This window comes from Nyctereutes procyonoides, unplaced genomic scaffold (assembly GCF_905146905.1).
Source record: "Nyctereutes procyonoides isolate TBG_1078 unplaced genomic scaffold, NYPRO_anot_genome, whole genome shotgun sequence".
Classification (NCBI taxonomy): Eukaryota; Metazoa; Chordata; class Mammalia; order Carnivora; family Canidae; genus Nyctereutes; species Nyctereutes procyonoides.
This window is the reverse complement of record NW_026575020.1, coordinates 55,017,509-55,039,430: the sequence shown is the minus strand read 5'-3', so window position 1 is coordinate 55,039,430 and position 21,922 is coordinate 55,017,509. Positions and strand designations below refer to the sequence as shown.

Genomic DNA, 21,922 nt, shown 5'->3' with positions numbered 1-21,922 from the left:
CCCGTGCGCGGCGAGCGGGCGCGCCCCCGAGGACGGCGCCTGGAGGCCGCGCGCTCCCGCCGGCCCGGGCCCGGGCGCCGCATGCAAATGAGCCCCGGGTCGCCCGCCCGCCCCGCCCCGCCCCGCCCCGCCCGCGCCGGCGGCAGCCGCGGGCCCCGCCCCCCCAGCCTCCCCGGCGCGGGCCCCGGCGATGGCGGCGGCGAGGGCGCGGCGCGCGCGGCCGGTGCGGGTGCTGGTGGACATGGACGGCGTGCTGGCCGACTTCGAGGCGGGCCTCCTGCGGGGCTTCCGCCGCCGCTTCCCCGGGGAGCCGCACGTGGCCCTGGAAGAGCGCCGCGGCTTCCTCGCCCGCGAGCAGTACCGAGCCCTGCGACCCGACCTGGCGGTAGAAGGGAGGGAGACGGCGGGAGCGGGCGGGCATGGCGGGAGCGGGCGGGAGCCCCGACCCCACAGTGTCCCCGGGAGCGGGAGCCCCGACCCCACACCGTCCCTGAGAACCGGGCCAGGGAGAGGCCAGGTGCCCTGACCACACAACGTCTTCAGGAGCGGGAGCCCCGACCCCACCCCACCCCCACAGGGCGCCTAGGAAGGGGCGCCCTCCCCGTGGGCAGCACCGCCTCTGCTCCATTTCCAGAGACACCCCCCTCCTATTTAACAAAACCCTCACTTCAGAGTCCATTTTTCACCCTGGACAAGAAAGTCTGGAAAAATGCTGTCCCATAAACAAAATCCTCTCCTAGAGCTCTGATCTGGGGACCAGAGCCCCTCAGGAATCTTATTTTGAGGGTCCTCCCCGAGGCTAGATCTGCTGGAGGCAGAAGCTGAGATAAGAACATGGTATCTTTCAGGACAAAGTGGCCAGTGTGTATGAAGCCCCAGGCTTTTTCCTAGACTTGGAGCCTATCCCTGGAGCCTTGGAAGCCCTGCAGGAGATGAACAACATGCAGGAGTGAGGAAGGGCAGAGAGGGAGGGGTGGTGGAATGAGGGAGGTGCCACCCTAACCCTAACCTGTGCCCCTTCCACGCAGCACCGAGGTCTTCATCTGCACCAGCCCCCTGATGAAGTATGAGCACTGTGTGGGTGAGAAGGTGCCGTTACCCCAGCACTTCAGAGCCAACAGCTTCCTATGTTCTGATGTTTAAAATAAACCAGAATTGAAACACAGGAAGTTGGGGGGGGGCGGGGAGGGTGAGGAGAGCAGCATCTCTCAAGGGCTGGAGACCCCACTCCCACCTGTTTACCCACTGGCCCCACTGATAGACCTGTATCCTCCCCACAGTACCGCTGGGTGGAGAATCACCTGGGCCCCCAGTTTGTGGAGCGCATTATCCTGACAAGGGACAAGACGATGGTCTTGGGGGACCTGCTCATTGATGACAAGGACACCATTCGAGGTTAGACCTGTTTTCCTGGCAACCTTCCAGGCATCTGGCCTGCTGGGATTAGGGAGAGGGAGTAAAAATAACCAGATTACAGACTGCATCTCACCGCCTCTCTCCCATGTCCTATCCCAGGCCAAGAGGAGACCCCAAGGTGGGAGCACATCTTGTTCACCTGCTGCCACAACCAGCACCTAGCCCTACCCCCAACAAGGAGACGGCTGCTCTCCTGGAGTGACAACTGGAGGGAGATCATAGACAGCAAGCGGGGGGCCGAAATAGTGGATAGTTGCTGAAGGAAGGGAAGGCGGGCCAGAGGGAACCCCAGTACAGCTGGATGACAGGGAAGTGTCCTGGCGGTGGCCCCCAGCACCGCAGAGCAGGGAGACACGGTAACCTCCGTGCTCACAAGCCAGCCACCTGGAACAGAACAGGATGGCTGGCAAGGAAACAGGGTGGAAAAATCACCCAAGAACCTTTTTAATAAAACACTTTGGCTCACCACTCTTCAAAGGCCCTTTATTTGGGGGGAGAGTAAAGGGACAAGAGCCCTGGGGGAGTAGCTGAATACAGGCTGATAGGAGGCTTTCTCCTCCCGTCCTTAGTGGCTCCAGAACCTGCCCATGTCCACAACCACCTGGACGCCATGGTAGAGGTCAACCTTGAGGCAGTGCAGAAGGGAGGCCAGGAAGCTCCCCACTGCTCCTGAACCCCAACTTTCAATGGGGGCCCCACACCATTCCCCTGTGCTGACCAATGTACACTGTGGACTCCAAACCACATGCTTCTGTTGGTATCTGGTCCTCTGTCTCCTTTGAGCACCACTGGCATTCTTGAAGCCCTTCTGAGTCTGAGACTCCTTTCCAGGGGCAGGGACTCCCCCTCACTAACCCAATCCTGATGGCAGAGGAGGGGGACCAGGACTTTCAGGCTGGGGCCATGGGGTGGTGAGGGAAGCATACATACATGACCTCATCCTCATGGTGGTGGTCTTAATGCCTGAGGCCTACCTTCACTATCAATGGGCTGCATCCCTAGAGTAGGGGCGCCAGGGTAGCTCAGTTCGTTGGGCATCTGACTCTTGGTTTTGGCTCAGGTGGTTTTCTCAGGGTCATAGGATAGGGCCCCATGTCAGGCTCTGCCCTGGGTGTGGAGTCTGATTGTCCCTCTCCCTCTGCTCCTCCTCCCACTTTCACTTAAAAACAAAACAAAACAAAAAAGAGTAAGGACCACATCTTCATCTTTGAAACCCATGGTGCCTGACAGGCCTCTGTGGATAAACACTTTGATCCCAGGCCAGAGTTCTCTAGGCTGGTGTCAACCATACCCAGTGCCCAGCCTGCACAGCCCTGGAGTGGCCATGGCACCTTCCCAGAGCCCTGAGCTGGCATCTCATTTCTATTCCTCAAGATTACTTCAGATATTCCTATTATAGGAGAATTCCTGTTTCCTCAAGCACAAGCAATTCTGATCCCAGGCCCAGCTCCTCATGAGAAGGCCTTTCTGCAAGCCTCTGAATCTAGAGTCCCAGATGCTTCTCACATGAAGTTGAGAGCCTGGCAGTGGGGCACCAGGACGGAGCTGAGGGGCGGGAGGCAGGACCTTGACCTCCAGCTGGATGAGAGTGCCAGCCTATGGAAACGGCATTGCCTTTGCTCTCCTGCACATCTCCAAGTCTGGCTTCCTCTTTCATCAGTGCCTCTCACCACAGTGTAAATATCTGCCGTGCTGAGAAAACTCACCTTTAAAATAGCCAAAAGAGGAGCAGCCCCGGTGGCACAGTGGTTTAGCGCTGCCTTTAGCCCAGGGCCTGATCCTGGAGACCTGGGATCGAGTCCCACGTCAGGCTCCCTGAATGGAGCCTGCCCCTCTCTGTCTTTCATGAATAAATAAATAAAATCTTAAAAAAAAAAAAAATAGCCAAAAGGGCACCATTTGGAGAGAACGTGCTCAGTGGGAGCCAGGCTGCTCCTGCTTCCTGAGCCTCCACTAGGATTGTGGTCTCCTCTCTAAGCAGTCAGGGGGTCATGACTATGAGGTCCCCCTGGATCAGGGCTGCTGTGGGGCCTCAGTTCTTGGCAGTGGGATACCCAAGGCAGAGTGAGCCCGCCAGGTGCGGGCTTCTGCCACTTGGCTTGGGGAACAGAAGTCTTCCAGGAAGATCTGGGCCAGGTTCCGGAGCCTTGTGTTGGCCGAGAGAGAGAAGCGCAGCATGCACTGGACGACGGGCATAGCAGTCAGGTCAGGGTGGGAGCCAGAGCCTGGCGAGCTCAGATACATGATCGTGGTGACAGCGGATAACACAGTCTCCTCATTGGGGCTGGACAGGCAGTTGATGATGAGTGGGATGCCCCCTGTCTGCAGGATGTGCTCCTTGTTGGCACTGTCTGGGCACAGGTTGCAAAGGCCTCCTGGGGACAAACAAGGGGAGACTAGATGCCTCAGGCCTGCACAACCCTGCACCTCCCCTCCCAGCTTATCTCTACCCACTTTGTCCCAGGGACAAGGGATCCAAAGTCCATTCTGGGGGTGTCTGGGTAGCTCAGTTGGTTAAGCATCTGCCTTTGGCTCAGGTCATGATCCCAGGGTTCTGGGATCAAGCCCCACATTGGACTCCATGCTTCTCCCTCTGCCTCTGCCTGCTGATCCCCCTGCTTGTGTGTGCACTCTCTGTCAAGTACATAAATAAAATCTTTAAAACAAAAATAAAGTCCATTCCGGTATCCATCCCTTCCTTTCAAGGCTCCTGAAGGCCGGCCTGCCTGCCACAGCCTCACCTTCAGGAAGTGGATACCAATTCCTTTGCCCCTTGGTTCAGCCAGTTCAATGGTGGATAGACTTTTTTTTTTTTTTTTAAGCAAAAAAAAATAAAAAAATAAAAAAAATAAAATCCATAATATTATCACTTTACAGAATTAAAAAACAGGTTACGTGATGATTTCACAGGTGTGTGTGTGTGTGTGTGTGTGTGTGTGTCAAAACTTATCAAATTGTGTCCTTTAGAGATGTACAGCTTATATATCAATTATCGCAATAAAGTTGTTAAAAACAGAAGCTGAATTATAACCCATCTTAATCCTACCATCCAACATTTGCTTTTCATTTCTCAACTTCAAAATATGTGAATACATATAAACATTTAATAAAAATGTGATAGTTTCCTGTTTTGTAAGCCAGCTTTTCTCATTCAACAATGTACTGTGAATATCTTTCCATGCCAATATATCTACAACCATGGCATCATTTAGTGGCTGTGCAGTGTGCCAGGTTATGGATGCAGTATAATTTATTTATTAAGAGGCTAGAACAGGGGAGGACAGGGGAGGGCTAGTGGCTGGCAGGGACACACCTCTTCCAGACACAGGAGTCTGCCCAGGTTTGACATTGCTATCCCCTCCCTCATAGTACCTGGGACAGTTTTGAGTCCTGCTATAGGGAAAGGTCTTTAAAAGTTTTATCCATTCAGCCTCTAGGGAACCCTCCCTGCATTCAGAATAAAATCAAAATCACACTTTGAGGTCTTCACGGCCCTGTGCCATCTGGTCTGGTCCTTCTCTCCCTGTCACACAGAGCTTCAGGTCATCCTTGGGACCTTCTGGCCCCAGATTTTCACATGCTGCCTCCCTTTTGCTGGTACCCAACACTTCTCAGCTCCCTCACCAGGAAGGCTCCCTGGAATACCCCACTCACCACTCTCTACATCCTGGGCACTCCCCTCAGCCCCACATGCCATTTTCTTCATATACTTGGAACCCTGAGAAGCTACCTTGGCAGGTTTGTTTTCTTGCTAACTGCCAAGCCCCACTAGAAGGTATGTCCCTTAAGATCAGGACCATGGCCGTCTTATTCCCACCAGCTCCTTGGTGCCTGATGCAGAAGACATTCCGTGAATACTTCCTGAAAGGGTTGTAGAGCAGCTGGGGAAAGGGGGAGACCTGCAGAGGGCTGGGGTCTGGACAGTTGGCTCACTGAGATATCACCTACCATGAACTTCTGCAGTTCTGGGATCTGAGGTGTGGCTCAAGAGCACCTCTGAGGCAAGGAAGGAGCTGAGAGGCACTCCTGGAGTCATGAGGCGAGGGAGACAAGTAACTCTGATGGAGGTCCCTCCCTGTGGGACACCCAGAGGCCTGCCTGACCCGCTGATGATACCTCAGCACACATTCACCCCAGTGGAGCCCTCAGTATGTCCTGGGATCATCGTGTTGACTACATTCCTTACTTGCTGTCTGTCTCTCACTAGACAACATAAGAGGCTCTGCTCTCCGATTTACCTCTATATTCCAGGGACCTGCAACTGTGAGTGTCCACAGTTGCAGGTGCCTGGAATACGACACTCACTAGACACATGTAGGGAATGCAACTGAACCCCGTGAAGTGTTAACATCACCCCTATTTTGGTGGAAGCTGAGGTTGTTGAGTATACTGCCTAAAGTCCCAGAAGATGGGACGTCCTATGCCACTTTGATGGGACAAGTGGCAATGCTCTGGCAGGCCTCTGGCTTCCCAGACATACCTACACTATCTCTTCTGAACCACCAATGGTGAAACAGTCTTCTACCCAAATTGTAGACTGACTGGGGGTAGGGGGTGGGATTTATCTCTGCTGTAAAGTATGATAAGATGAAATCTGAGTCACCCTTGGCTAGTGAGTCAACATCACACAGAGATATACCTGGGTGGGGCCACTGCCACCCAGGCTAGGGGATAATCAGATGGCATGTGCTGGAGGGTGAAGGTGGAAGGAGGCCTCAGAATGGCTGGCCCCACCTGCTGCCCATGTAAGGGAGAAGTCTCCAAGGATGGATCCTGTGCCTCCCAAAGCTTGCCATTGCCTGGAACCCAACCACAGGGCATTCTTGAAGCCCCTCTGCCTTGCTAGTAGCAATCATCAGAGCAGAAAAGAAGAGTGAGTGCCTGGAAAGTGAGGGGTTCAGAGGACAAGGAGTCTGAATGGAGCCAGGGGCCCCATGAGAAGCCAAGGCCACAGGTGCTTTGAGCTCTCCCTCCTGAGTCCACCTCTGTAAACCTGCCCTGAAGAATGAAGGAGGCCTATAGGAAAAGAGGAACATGAAACCTGGAAGCTTCCTAAGTAATGGCCAGCAAGAGCAACCTGGGTGGATCCAGTTCAGTATGTCAATATGATGGGAAATTCTACAATTCTTAAAAAAAATCATGTTTTATTTTTTCTTTTTAAAGATTCTATTTATCTATTCATGAGAAACACAGAAAGAGAGAGAGGCAGAGTCACAGGCAGAGGGAGAAGCAGGCTCCATGCAGGGAGCCTGACGCGGGACTCGATCCCAGGCCTGGATCACGCCCTGAGCTCAAGGCGGCGCTAAACCACTGAGCCACCCAGGCTGCCCAAAAATCATGTTTTCAAAGAGTATTTAACATAGGAAAATGCTTGTGACATGAGATTAAGGAGAGAAAAACATTATTACATTGTATATATGATAAAACTGCAATGAACAAGTACAGCAAGATGTCACCTCTTCTGGGAGCCCCTGTCCCCAGAGCCCTCCCGTCATTTCCTTTGTGACTCCCCGTCATGCCTAAGTTACTTGTCATGTTTACTGAAGGTTACCCCCACTAAGCTACAACTCCCATGAAAGGGGGAATTTGTCTTGTCTCATTTGGCCACCTCAGCCTGGCATATAGCAGATACTCAATAAATGGACAGTCACATTAACAAAAGACAGGCTGGAGGGGCACTAGGGGGGGCTCAAAGCAGGAAAGCGTCTGCCTTGGGTTCAAGTCATGATCGCAGGGTCCTGGGATGGAGCCCCACATTGGGATCTCTGCTCAGTGGGGAGTCTACTTCTCCCTCTGCCCCTCCCCTGCTCCTTCTCTGTCTCTCAAATAAATAAATAAAATCTAAAAACAAAACAAAAGACAAACTGGAATCCCAGCAAAAAGCCAACAATGCTTATCTCTGTGCAGCAGGATTAGGAGTCATTTTTATTTCCTTTATTTTCTAAGATTTCCTCCATGAAAATGTTCTGTTTGTTTTTTGTTTTCTGTGGGGAGGAAACAAGGTAGAAAATATTATTTTTATAAGCAGGAAAAAGCTTTTTTTATTTTTTATTTATTTTAAAATATTTTATTTATTTATTCATGAGAGACATAGAGAGAGAGAGAGGCAGAGACACAGGCAAAGGGAGAAGCAGGTTCCATGTGGGGAGCCCGATGTGGGACTCGATCCCAGGACTCCAGGATCACGCCCTGGTCTGATGGCGCTAAACCACTGAGCCACCCAGGCTGTCCCCAAATAAGTGAGAGGGGAGTGGAGGGGTGGGGAGGGGAGGGAGGGGAGGGATGGGGAGGGGAGGGGAGGGGAGGGAAATAAATAAGGAAAGTAAAATTCAAAGGGAAGAGAAGAGAAATAAATAAGGAAAGTAAAATTCAACAAATGACACCATCTTAAAAAAGTAAAAAAGGGGGCAGCCTGGGTGGCTCAGTGGTTTAGCGCCACCTTCGGTCAGGGCCTGACCCTGGAGACCCGAGGTAGAGTCCCACATCGGGGTCCCTGCGTGGAGTGTGCTTCTCTCTCTGCCTCTCTCTGTCTCATGAATAAATGAATAAAATCTTTTAAAAAATAAATAAAAAATAAAAATAAAGAAGTAAAAAGGCAAAAGGAGAAAATATTAATAGACTATATCTGAAAGAAGATTCTTCCCAGAATATACAGAGAATACTTATTACTGCCTATCAAGAAAAGATGAACACGGGGCACAGGAGGGGGCTGGTGGTGGCTGGGGGCTTAAGTGTTTGCCTTCGGATCAGGTCATGATCTTAGGGTGTTGGGTCCGAGCCCCACGTCTGGCTCCCTGCTCAGTGTGGAGCCTGCTTCTCCCTCTCCTTTTGCCACTCCCTGCTTGTGCTTTCTCTCTGTCATATAAATAAAATCTTTAAAAAAAAAAGATGGGGATGCCTCAGTGGCTCAGCGGCTGAGCATCTGCCTTCTGCTCAGGACATGATCCTGGGGTCCCAGGATCAAGTCCCACATCGGGCTCCCTGCATGGAGCCTGCTTCTCCGTCTGCCTGTGTCTCTGTCTCTCATGAATAAATAAATAAAATCTTTAATAAAAAATAAATTAAATTTAAAAAAATTTTAAAAAGATGAATACGATGTAAAAAAATGAGCCGAGATGAATAAACTCTGTACAATAGGACCAGTCTAGGAGTGTGCTCGTCACAGTTTCTCAGAGAAATGAAAATTCAAACCAGGATCAGATGCCTCCACATGCTGAATGTAATGGCTAAGACAAAACAGATTGTTAATACTAAGGGCTGGTGGGAGGTGGGGCTGCTGGAATGCTCCTGCTGGTGGCCAGGAGTCTCACACACCATCAGGATTGTAAAAGTATGTGGCAGCTTCTACTCAAGTTAAACATACGCCCACCCTATGACTCAGCAATTCCACTTCTACCTGAATCTGAGAGAAAGGAGTACCTAAGTACACAGATTTTCTTGTGTACAAAGGGCAGCCCTGGTGGCGCAGCGGTTTAGCGCCGCCTGCAGCCTGGGGTGTGATCCTGGAGACCAGGGATTGAGATCCAGAATCCGGTCCTGCATCAGGCTCCCTGCATGGAGCCTGCTTCTCCCTCTGCCTGTGTCTCTGCCTCTCTCTGTGTCTCTATGAATGAATAAATAAAATCTTTTTTTTAAAAAAAGGGATCCCTGGGTGGTGCAGCAGTTTGGCGCCTGCCTTTGGCCCAGGGCGCGATCCTGGAGACCCGGGATCGAGTCCCACGTCAGGCTCCCGGTGCATGGAGCCTGCTTCTCTCTCTGCCTGTGTCTCTGCCTCTCTCTCTCTCTCTCTGTGACTATCATAAATAAATAAAAATCTAAAAAAAAATCTGTGTACAAAAGGCTCTAAACTAGAAACAAATCTCCATCCACAGGTGAGCCGGATGAACAAATTGTGGCATATTCCTTCAAAGGTGAGCTGATGACACTAACAATCTGGACGAATCTCAAATACACTGAGTGAAGGAAACCAGACACAGGAGTACATCCCGTGTGACTCTACTTAGATGAAGCACAAGACCAGGCAAAACAGGAGCACCTGGTTGGCCGAGTTGGTAGAGCAAGCAAATCTTGATCTCAGTGTCATGAGTTCAAGCCCCACATTGGGGTGGAGATTACTTTAAAAAAAATTTTTTTTTGAGAGCAAGCAAGCAAGAGCATGCAGGGGGATGGGGGCAGAGAGGCAGAGAGAATCTTAAGCAGGTTCCATGCTCCATTCACCAAAATAAAATCTTAAAACAACAACAACAACAACACAGGTAAATCCATGGATTAGAACAGTGGTAACCTGGGGGTGGAAAACACTACCTGGGAGATGGTATGAGGGACTTTTCTGGGGGAGATGGAAACATTGTGTAACTTGATTTTAGATGTACAGACACCTTAATGAGTTTAAAAGTCCATCAAACTGCACTAGGTGTTGTATGGAAGTGTTGAATCACTATATCCTACACTTGACACTAATATTACCCTGTATGTTAACTGGAATTTTATTTTTTTTATTAATTTATTTATTCATGAGAGACACAAAGAGAGAGAGAGGCAGAGACACAGGCAGAGGAAGAAGCAGGCTCCATGCAAGGAGCCCAATATGGGACTCGATCACGGGACCCCAGGATCACGCCCTGGGCTAAAGGCAGGCACTAAACTGCTGAGCCACCCAGGGATCCCCTACTAACTGGAATTTAAATGAAAACTTACAAAGAGGAAAAAAAAAGAAAAAGGTCAAGGAAAAAAAACAAACGTCAAACTGACACAAGATATGTGCACTTCATTGTGTGCTGATCATGCAGCATCTTAAACCACAGTTACCAAACAGAAAGGAGAGCAAGTTCTGACTGGCTGATGAACATGTTTTGGGTGGACCAGACAAGACAGAAGGAGAACAAGAGGCAAAAGCAGGGCCCTTCCAGGAACAGGGAACCAGAGAAATCCCCAAGGGAGGCAAAAGAGAAAACCGCAAGTACAACCAAGGAAAAGAAAGCTGGAGACTCAGAGAGGTCAGGTAGGTGACCTCAGGGCACACAGTGAGTAGGGCACTGCTGCTGGGATAGGAGGGTCTAAGGATTGTTCTGGGGATTAAAGAGGTCACGGCCATAAGTACTTAGCTAGCGGCTAGGGGCCAGGCAAGCCCGAGGAGAGCGCAGGAGAGAGCTGCCCAAGACTTTATACTCCATTTGATGACTCAGCCACTCCAGGGTGATGGGCTGGTTGTGGCCCATCCCAGGTAAAAATCTTCATTTGGGACTATCTGTTCTTGGGTTTTACTTTAGCATCTTGAAAATGGTTCTTTCTGAAATTTAAACAGATAGAGGCACCTGGGGGGGCTCAGTGGGTTAAGTGTCTGCCTCTGATCGCATGGTCAGAGGATCCAGCCCTAACCCCATGTGGTCAGGCTTCCTGCTCAGCGGAGAGTCTGCTCCTCTCTCTCCCTCTGCCTGCAGCTCCCCCTGCTTGTGTTCTCTCTGTCAAACAAACTAACTGAATGAATGAATGAATGAATGAATGAATGAATAAATAAATAAATAAATAAATAAATAAATGTTGAGGGATTGAACAGTATATGAAGTTACCACTATGTGTAAAAAGGAGGGGAACAGGGTGAAAGGAAATAGGAATGGAAGTGAGACTTCTCTCAAAACACCTTATATACAGTTCTGATTTAAACTCATGAATGTTGGGCAGCCCAGGTGGCTCAGCGGTTTAGCGCTACCTTCGGTCCCAGGTGTGATCCTGGAGACCTGCGATCAAGTCCCATGTGGGGCTCCCTGCATGGAGCCTGCTTCTCCCTCTGCCTGTGTCTCTGCCTCTCTCTTTCTTTGTGTCTCTCCTGAATAAATAAATAAAAAATAAACTCATGAATGTTTCCCATCATAACAAACATCAAATTAAATCAAAAGAAGAGAAAACATGGCTTTTCATTCTTCTGACCTAGATTTCACTACTAGAAATTCATGCTACCGGTATACCCCTACAGGGGAGAAATGGCCTACAAATAAGGTTATCCACTGCAGTACTGCTTGTGAGAACAGACTGGAAGCAATGTAAATGTCCACCCCTAAGGCAGGGAGCTAAACACTGGTCCCTCGGTCCCTCGGTGCCAGGGAATGGCACACAGCATTTACAAAGAATGAAGCAACTCTGCGCACCAAGGCATGATGCTACGTTAAAAAATAAAAATAAAAAGCAGAATATCTATCTACTACTGCACATGTAGAACCTGCAAAAAGGTATATAGGTGAATATAAACATATTTATTTGTAAATACTGAAAATAACTCTGGGAGGATATAAAAGAAACTAGTAACAATGGTTACTTCCAGAAAAGGCTACAGAGGGAGTTACTGTTTGCTACATACCCTTCTGAATTCTGCAGCTTATGAACCAATAATGTATTCACATAAATTACACACACAACCTTCCTCCTGCCCAGAACTCAGAGGAAGGAGAATTGGTCTCTGCAAGTCTGAGAGGAGTGGCAGAGGCTGCCCTGCTCCAGCTAGCGTGGAAGGGAGCAGTGGGGTAAGAACACTGACATCACCTCCTTTCTATAAGGGGAATCCTGCCACAGATGGATAGCTGAGGAATTCCTCTTCTTTTTCTTTTATTTTTTTTTTAATTTTTATTTATTTATGATAGGCACACAGTGAGAGAGAGAGAGAGGCAGAGACACAGGCAGAGGGAGAAGCAGGCTCCATGCACCGGGAGCCCGACGTGGGACTCGATCCCGGGCCTCCAGGATCGCGTCCTGGGCCAAAGGCAGACGCCAAACCGCTGCGCCACCCAGGGATCCCCTCTTTTCTTTTTTTTTTTTTTTTTTTTTTCTTTTTTTTTTTTAATTTTTTTTTAATTTTTATTTATTTATGATAGTCACAGAGAGAGAGAGAGGCAGAGACACAGGCAGAGGGAGAAGCAGGCTCCATGCACCAGGAGCCCGATGTGGGATTCGATCCCGGGTCTCCAGGATCGCGCCCTGGGCCAAAGGCAGGCGCCAAACCACTGCGCCACCCAGGGATCCCCCCTCTTTTCTTTTAAAGTAAACTCTTAGGACGCCTGGGTGGCTCAGCAGTTGAGCATCTGCCTTTGGCTCAGGGCATGATCCTGGAGTCCTGGGATTGAGTCCTACATCGGGCTCCCTGCATGGAGCCTGCTTCTCCCTCTGCCTATGTCTCTCCCTCTCTGTCTCTCTCATAAATAAATATATAAAATATTAAAAAAAAAGAAAAGAAAAGAAACTCTCTATCCAATTGGGGCTTGAGCTCATTACCTGGAGATCAAGAGTTACATGTTCTACCGACTGAGCCAGTCAGGTGCCCCAAGGAATTCTTTTTTTTTTTTTTTAAGTTTTATTTATTTAAGTGATGTCTACACCCAACATGGAGCTTGAACTCATGACCCCAAGATAAAAAGTCAGATGCTTTATCAACTGAGCCAGGCTTGTGCTTCCTGAGGAATTGTTTTTTAAGCAGAAAGATGTCTAAGCCCAGGAGCCTAACTCATCAGTGAGAGAAGGAGGCATAGGGAAACCCAGAGCATAGAGGATGAAGCAAGGGCTCTGTGGTGGGCAGATCTAGTTAGAATCCTAGTACTGCCACTAAAGACCTAGGGGACTAGAGCAAGCAACTCAGAATCTCCATCAGTAAAATGAGGAGAGATAATTAACGTGATTAAGCACACAGTAAATATGGACTAACCATGCACTTGTTTATAGCCCCAGAGGTTGGCGCAAGGCCCATACCTGCAACCCACAGGTAGAGAAGAGGGCTGACACATACAAGTAGAATGCAAATACCCAGGTGAGCAGTACCAAGATCAAGAAGTAAAATACCATCAACAATCCAAAAGCCTATGTGTGTCCTTTCCTGATCCAATTCTCTTTCCCTTTCAGGGGTGAACACCTTCCTGATTTGTTTAACCTTCTCCCTTTGCTTCTCCCCCCATTCACCTGCTCTCTCTCAAATAAATAAATAAAATCTTAAAAAAAATTTTTTACTACATATACATCCCTACTACACGGTACGTATTATGTTATCTAGCATGATTTGCTTAAGGTTACTGTTAGGAAGATTACTGCATGTAGCTATAGACTGTTCCTTTACCTTGCTAAATAAGTAGTACGAACATCCCACAATGTCAGTATCCATTCTTACTGTTTCAAGTTTGGGACTATCACAGATAATGCTGATACTAACATTTTTGCACTTATGTCTGGATGGCATGTGCCCGAACCCTATGTAACTGTTAGGTCATGGGGCGTGCTTATTTTCAACTGTGTTAAGTTCTGTTTGCCAGAGACCACTGAAGATTGATCTCCCAGCCTTTTTCTGACCAACACCACCATCTGGTGGCAACTACATGTATTGCAGGAAATAAAACACAAAAACAACTTCAGGTGAATTCTGGGAGGCCACCTACTTGGACCCTGTTGAGTAACAAAACTGCCAAGTATTCTGTGACATACTAGGACTCAATCAATTGTCATAGAGGTAGAAAATTTTCTCCTGGTTCCGTTATACTTCCATACTGCCTCTAGGATGGTGCAGGTGTATATAGGCTGCATACAGAATGCCTAAGACTCAACCCATAGTACTTTGGGCAAATACTCCCAAATTAATGCCAAAGGTTGTCAGAGTTCTTATTTGGAGCAAGAACCCCAAATTCTTTCACTCATTTGGGTATTTACTGAGATCCTGGCTCTATATCTGGTTCTCCATAATTCTCACACTCCTGTCCCCCACCCCAAACAAGGGCAGTTCTGACGTAACCAGTGCTGTCTCCCAGTGGTAGTTTCTAAGTGTCACCCGGACTGTAAGCACAACCAGTAGTGGCAAGGATGACTTCCCACCAGAACCACCTCAAGGGCAGTGTGGAAGTGGCAAGGTGTGGTGGAAACAAAGAACAAGGAGAGGCAACATTCTGGAGTCTGAGCCTTGGCTCTGCCAGCTGGACCCCCTGGGCACAGAATTTGGATCCAGGGAGAATCCGTAAGTTCCTCACAGAGGAGTTGTGAATTGTTTCCCCATATGTGAAGACAGCTTAGTACTGCTGGCCTTGTAGCTGGTGACACATTCAGAGACCCTGGAGGCGGTGCTGATACAAGGTGGGCAAGTGCCAGCGAGCAGTGGGCACACAATGGGCATATATGGTAGGCATCCAGAAAGGCAGCTTTTATCATAACAGCTCACAAGCCAGAGCTCTTGACCCTGACGGGAGAAAAAGCAGTCAGGGCTATAACCAAAAGGTAAGTAAAACAGTTCTACAATAGTTCTAAATGGGCAATACACAGAAGAAAAGACCGAGAAAGGGGAAGGTACAGACTCAAAAAGCCCTGTGCTACTCACAAGCACTGTAATCAGATTCTTCTCAAAGGGTGCAGTTATCCCAGAATGTCAACGGTCAAGAACACCAGCCCGCCATGGTGAGGGACTGCTGTGGCTTTCAGCCCCCAGAGCAAGAGAGCCACTCGACAGGGCAGGCCTTACCTCAGAGCTGATACATCAGCCAGCACCACTCAGGATGCCTGCCACCGTGCTTGGCTGCAAGGATGGATGGAAGGAAGCCTGCATCCTAACCTGGCCTGCCACTAACCATCTGGGCCCAGGGGTGGGGGTGGGGGAGCCTCTGCTTCCATTTCTTCCTCATTGGTGAAATGAAGGTTCAGAGTGTCTTTTGAGTTTTCACAGTCCCCAATCCTAGGAACTGGAAACTCCTCTGCTCTCTTCTAGAATCTGACAGCCTTGGGTTTCCGTCCCAGGCAGGCATTCTTTAAACCTCCAGCCAACCCACTGATTCTTCCTAAGCCTCTGACTCCTTATGGAAAATAGAGGTTCTGAGAATACCTACTTTTAGTGTATCTCAGGGTCAAAGGTGACAAAGCACAGAAGCCAGTGCCTGGCACACAGAGGGTGCTCCATATGTGCTATTAGTACAAGTCCTTCTAAGTCTGAGAGCACCAGCTCTGTAACTAGGGGTGCAGCGCCTGTGCATGGATTAGAGCCAGGCTCCCTTCACCTAATGCTGCCCAGAGACTTGCTGGGAGGTTAACAATGGCCTTTCATACCTTTTCCTATCAATGATGTTTTTCCAGAAGGAAAGAATCCCTGAAGCATACACGTGGTTCTCTTGAAGGACAGTATGCCATCCCTCCTCACCTCTTTGGGAGATGAGGGAACTGTTTATTCTCAAGATGGCCCGGACATCAGGCTCTTGAGTGGAGGCCTAGGGGATCCTGCAGCTGCAGACACTTTCTCTTTTAATTCTCTCAACAATGCTATGAGGCAGGTACTCATGCTGTCCCATCTGATAGATGATGGGAGAGGGAAATCACATGCCCAGAGTTAAGTGGGAGAGTGAGGACATGAACCCAGACCTGCTTGACCCTAAAGCCCCGCTCTTACCAAACTCACTGTTGCCAACCAACAGTCACTGGTTTGGGTTCTGTAAGCCATAGGTGATCTAAGCCAGCTCTCCTATCTGCCAGTTATTCCAGGACCAACCCCACTCAGGGTTACAGCACCAAGTCATGGCCAGTACTCTGTGCTTCCTGGGCCCTTCCCTCACCTACCTCAGAGGTAAGCAGAGCTGGGCGCTGCCCTCATGGAAATCACAATCTCAGGCCTGTCACTAGAGGTGAGAGAGTCAAAACTACAAAGCACAGCACAGAGTCTGTTAGCAGAGTAAGCACCTGGCAGTGCTTCTCATTCAGGGCCGGCGATGTGAAAAGAAATAACAGCAGTAACAAAATATGCACCTAAGTATGAGGGGACTCTCCTGGTAAGTCATACACAACAAATACGAGAGAAATCTACTCTGCAAACAATGCCATGGAGGGATTCGATGCTGAGAAAGCTAGTACTCTGGGGACTAGGGACCCTGTGCTGGTGGAAGGAGAGGAAGAGAACATAAGGAAAAGTGGCAGGGAAAGGAAAACTGGTGTAAGGATACTAAGAAAATAACCAGCCAGAAGAAGTACCTTCATGGAGACACACCCACCCACTTCTGTTTCCCACAACAGTCCTGCGACATAGGGCCAGGCCAGTGCAGGTGAGAAATGAGTCTGAGAAGGGACAGATGGATCTCATCCACAAGAATCAGCTAGGAAGTAGAGAAGCTGGACCGTGGACTCCAGGTCCTGGGCTGGTCACCTGCCCTGGAAGCTGCCCAGGAAAACAAGAACCCAGGCCAGGCCCAAGTCTCCCAGCTCGGCAGACCAGGGTCTTAAGAGCACTCCAAAAAAAAAAAAAAAAGCACTCCTGCCCTGGACAAGTTACTTCCTGAACCCACAAAAACTTTCTGTGGTGGACTAGTCCTTTTATACAAGTTTTCTCCAGTCAGAAGCTTGAGTTGGAGGAGCCCTGTCACTCCTGGGTGGAAGCTATGCTTCACAGACGCCACTGTCACCATTCAGATGGCAGAAGCTGTGGGGCAGAGGGAGGGGATGGAGGACTTATACAGAAGAAAATCTCAAAGCCACTGATTTGTTTAGAGTATTTATTTAGCATAATAATCTTCCAGAGGGCCTCACTATGGCCCCCTCCCAAAATTCCGGGGAGCCCACACAGAGCCCATCCTCCTTTCTCCTATACCTGGAGCTCCAGGACCTAAACCTACTCCCACAGCTGCATGGGCCTCTTTCCTGGATCCTGACTCCCAGGGGTGGACTCTGCTGTTGGTGTGTGCAACCCCACTGCTGTGTGTACACTCCTAAGTTCAAGGAGGGGCCACAGGACAGGAACAAACACAGCCAGGATATCCACACACATGGGTATGAGACCTATTGTGGTGAGAAGACAAGGGATCACCCCCATTTGTACTCCAGTTCCAGGTACCCCAAACAGTAGGGGCCGGCCTGGATGGTCTTTCAAATTTTTATATCACACCCATCTGTATTCAGTGTGTGTGGGGGAGTGTTAGTTGATTCTATCAAGGCCTTCAATCTAACTTCTGGGTTCCAGGAAATAAAGGGGAAAGAGGAAAAACTAAATGACACCAGAAAGAGGCAACTAGACAGTTAGGAAGGTGCAAAATTCTGTGGAACTGGCCTGGGTCCTTCAATAATCCTACTGGTGATTAAAAGAGATCATTTATGGAGCACCTTCCTTCCAAAGAACACAATATGGAAAGGGGAGGATGAAAGAATAACTGTACAGTGGAGAAACCAGACCAGTACCACCTCAGCTGGCTAATCAAGGCCATCATCAGCCATGCTGACAGCATGGCTCCATGACATGTTGTGATGAAAACTTAACTTCTGTGGCTGTCCTCCCCCTAAAACCCACAATCCCGTCTAATCAAGAGAAAAACATCAAACAAATCCCAGTTAAGAGACTGTCTACAGGGGTGCCTGGGTGACTCAGTTGGTTAAGCATCTGCCTTCGGCTCAGATCATGATCTTGAGGTCCTGGGATCGAGCTCCGCATTGGGCTCCTTGCTCAGCAGGGAGCCTGCTTCTCCCTCTCCCTCTGAGTCTCCCGGCTACTCATGCTCTTTCAAATAAATAAATAAAATCTCAAGAGAGAGAGAGAGAGAGAGAGAGAGAGACTGACTACAAAATACCTGACCAGCGTTACTTGAATCCATCACTGTCATCCAAAAAAAAAAAAGTAAGTCTAAAAAAAAAAAAAAAAAGTCCAAGAAACTGGCACAGACCAGAGGAGCCTAAGATATGATAACTAAAAGTAACACAGTATCCTGTATGAAATCCTGGAACAGTAAGAGAATACTAAGAAAAACTAAGGAAATAGGGATCCCTGGGTGGCTCAGCGGTTTAGCGCCTGCCTTTGGCCCAGGGCACGATCCTGGAGTCCCGGGATCGAGTCCCACGTCGGGCTCCCTGTGTGGAGCCTGCTTCTCCCTCTGCCTGTGTCTCTGCCTCTCTCTCTATGTCTATCATGAATGAATGAATAAATAAATAAAATCTTTTTTAAAAAAAGAAAAACTAAAGAAATGAATCAAGTATGGACAGTAGTTAATAATAATGTAATCAATATAGGGCTTATTAAGTGTAGCAAATGTACCATATTACCACATTAATGTAAGTGGTTAATAACAGAGAAACTGGGGACACCTGGGTGGCTCAGCCATTAAAAGTCTGCCTTTGGCTCAGGGTGTGATCCTGGGGGGGTTTCGGGATCGAATCCCACGTTGGGCTCCCTGCATGGGAGAGCTGCTCCCTCTGCCTGTGTGTCTGTCTCTCTCTGTGTCTCTCATAAATAAATAAAATCTTTTTTTTTTTTTAGATTTCATTTTTTTATATTTATTTATTTATGAGAGACAGAGAGAGAGGCAGAGACATAGGCAGAAGGAGAAGCAGTCTCCATGCAGTGAGTCCGACATGGGACTCAATCCCGGATCTCCAGGACCATGCTCCAGAGCGTGAAGGCAGAGTTAAACCACTGAGCCACCCGGGCTGCCCAATAAATAAAATCTTAAAAAAAAAAAAAAAAAAAAAAAAAACAATAGAGAGACTGGGTGTGACATATGTAGGAACCTCTGTATTATCTTTACAATTTTTCTAAAACTGTTCTAAAATACAGAAAATATTTTATATAAACTTTGTATAAAATACAAAGTTCACGGGGTGCCTGGCTGGCTCAGTTGGTAGAGCATGCAACTTTTTTTTAAGAGAGAGCATGTGTGCACATGCAAGCAAGCGTGAAAGGGGTGTCAAGAATCTCAAGCAGGCTCCACGCTCAGTGCAGAGCCTGACATGCAGAGCCTGACACACAGAGCCTGAAATGGGCCTCCATCTTACAACCCTGAGATTATAACCTAAGACGAAATCAAGAGTCGGACACTTGAATGACTGAGTCATGCAGGCGCCCAGAGCATACAACTCTTGATCTCATGGTTGTGAGTTCCAGCCCCACATTGAGCATAGAGCTTACTTTAAAAAAGAAAGAAAGAAAGAAAGAGGAAGGAAGGAAGGAAGGAAGGAAGGAAGGAAGGAAGGAAGGAAGGAAAGAAAAGGGAAAGGAAAAGGAAAAGGAAAGGAATACAAAGTTCACTTAAAGAGAGAAAGAGGGGGCAGCCCGGGTGGCTCAGCGGTTTAGCGCCGCCTGCAGCCCAGGGTGTGATCCTGGAGACCTGGGATCGAGTCCCACATTGGGCTCCTTGCATGGAGCCTGCTTCTCCCTCTGCCTGTGTGTGTCTCTGCCTCTCTCTCTCTGTGTATCTCTCATGAATAAATAAATAAAATCTTAAAAAAAAAAAAAAAAGAGAGAGAGAGAAAGAGGAATGACTGGGTGGCTCCATGGTTGAGCATCTGCCTTTGGCTCAGGTTGTGATCCCGGGGTCCTGCGATCGAGTCCCGCATCAGGCTTCTTGCTCAGTGGTGAGCCTGCTTCACCCTCTCCTCCCCGCTCGTGCTATCTGTCTCTCTCTCAAATAAATAAATAAAATCTTAAAAAAAAAAAAATTGTTTGTCCTCAGAATAAATTCCAAACTCTTTCCCATAGTCTAGAGCTAAGGTCATGTGAACTCTGGTGCTGTCCACCTCTCTAACCTCATTTTGCAGCACTCTGTTCCACTCCTCATAGCCTGCCACATCAGCCTTCCTTCTGGCTCCTCCTGCTTTAGGGTCTTTGGCCATGCTGTGCCTCTTCCTAGAATGCCTTCCCATGATGGCAGAAATGAAGTAGCCCCCACCTCTACACTCTGCTCTATCTCATCACCCTGTTTACTTCCTTGAGAGCCTCAGCTTTTTTGTTTGCTCGTTATGTGTCTCTCCCTCTCCTCCACTTGTTCACCATCTCTCCAGCATTCAGAACAGTACCTTAGTCACAGTACATCCCAGTAAGTATCTGTCCACTGAATAATTCAACAGATCTTAAACCATAACAGCTATAGGAGCTATAAGCCACCCCTATTTCTCTTGATATTAACACATTAAAATAAAGATGTTTAGGGATCCCTGGGTGGCGCAGCGGTTTGGCGCCTGCCTTTGGTCCAGGGCGAGATCCTGGGGACCCGGGATCGAGTCCCGCGTCGGGCTCCCGGTGCATGGAGCCTGCTTCTCCCTCTGCCTGTGTCTCTGCCTCTCTGCCTCTCTCTCTCTGTGACTATCATAAATAAATAAATAAAAATTTAAAAAAAAATAAAATAATAAAATAAAATAAAGATGTTTAAAAACAGCATTCTGCGGGTGCCTGGGTGGCTCAGTTGGTTCCTCGTCTGACTTGGGCTCAGGCCATGATCTCAGGGTCCTGGGATCCAGCCCTGAGATGGGCTCTGCACTCAGCAGGGAGTGTGTTTCTCCCTTTCCCTCTGGTACTCCCCCCTGCTCGTGCACGCACGCTTCCTCAAATAAAATCTTTTTCTGAAAATTAAAAAAAAAAAAAGATAAAATAACAACAGCATTTTTAAAACTTTTTCCAAGTGGTTTCGATCCATTCCCTCATTTACGATCTCATCTCTAAGTAGGAGGGGAGGGAAGGCAGACATGCAGAGGGACTCCAGGCATTAGTTCCGGACCTGACTCAAGATAGCTGCGACCTGGAACAATGTGTGAACAGACATCGAGAAGATGTGCCTTCTCAGCAGAGGTATCACCTAAAAGAGTCCTTCCCCAGGGACTGACTTTTAACTCGCTTACCTCACCAAGTCAAGTCAGGCATCTGGGAGACCCGCCCCATCCTTACCAATAGCAAACTCCACCAGGGTTTCATTCTCCTCCGACAGCGAATCGAGGAATAAATCGAGGACCTGCAGCTGCCGCAGATACTCGTAGTTACCGGGATCGTAGGCGAAGTTGGCGAGGTTGGCCAGCACTTGCTCCTTGGCGTCTGCGGCGGAAGAGTTGGCGCTGGGCCCAGGTCCGCGGCGGCCGTGACGGCCCCCCCCCCGCCCCGCCCGGCCCCCACCCTGCCACTCTCACCTTGGCTCTCCGTCTCCTGGAATTCCGTGACCAGCGCCTGCAGGTAACCCAGGCGACCGACGTGGGGGTCCACCTTCGGCTTCTGGGCCATGGTCAGGGCGGTGGAGGGGGCCCGGGGAAGGGGGGGAGGAAACAGGTTCTGCAGTAATTCGCTGCCGGAATTGGAATGCGGAGAGTCGGCGTGGGGCTCTCAGGGCCTCGCGAGAGTTGCGCGTGAAAACCTAAACTTGGGCCCCGGAGACGAGAAGGAGCGCGCGGCACAGCCCACCGCAAAACTTCAAAGCTTGACTTTTCCAGGGTTCCGGCGGAAGCCGAGCTTAGCCCCGCCCCGGAGGGCGGAAGGGGCGGGCCGAGGCAAAGCAAGAGGCGGGGCTGTCTCTGAGCTCCGTGCGCGTGCGCGGCGCGCTTAGCGCCTGGAGGTTCAGGCTGGAAGGGATCCGCCCTCGGAAGGGTGGTGCGGGGTTGAGGTCGAGTGACTCTATGGCGCTTGGGCACCCACAGGAGCCAGAGGGCGCCCACGTGGGGAGGTGTCAAGGCAGAAGAACCTCCACACCCCCTTGCGCTTGACGGGGGGGCGCAGCCCAGCCTGTTCGACGAAGGGACTCCCCTTCTGGAACGCGAGCATCAGTTCCCTGCA

General features: G+C 49.3%; 2 protein-coding genes across 2 annotated transcripts; one reads left to right on the top strand and one right to left on the bottom strand.

Annotated features, from left to right (window-relative positions):
* Window positions 1-159: 159 nt before the first annotated feature.
* Window positions 160-1,887, top strand: NT5C (5', 3'-nucleotidase, cytosolic). Its single transcript, XM_055320779.1, has 5 exons — window positions 160-385; window positions 849-949; window positions 1,029-1,089; window positions 1,281-1,395; window positions 1,516-1,887. Exons 1-5 carry the CDS (start codon window positions 191-193, stop codon window positions 1,674-1,676), a joined length of 633 nt encoding a protein of 210 aa, XP_055176754.1. The 5' UTR covers window positions 160-190; the 3' UTR covers window positions 1,677-1,887.
* Window positions 1,886-21,594, bottom strand: ARMC7 (armadillo repeat containing 7). The gene is made up of 3 exons (XM_055320791.1): window positions 21,286-21,594; window positions 21,050-21,193; window positions 1,886-3,791 (listed from the first exon to the last, which is right to left on the bottom strand). The coding sequence occupies exons 1-3, from the start codon at window positions 21,374-21,376 to the stop codon at window positions 3,430-3,432; spliced, it is 597 nt and encodes a 198-aa protein (XP_055176766.1). The 5' UTR covers window positions 21,377-21,594; the 3' UTR covers window positions 1,886-3,429.
* Window positions 21,595-21,922: the final 328 nt, after the last annotated feature.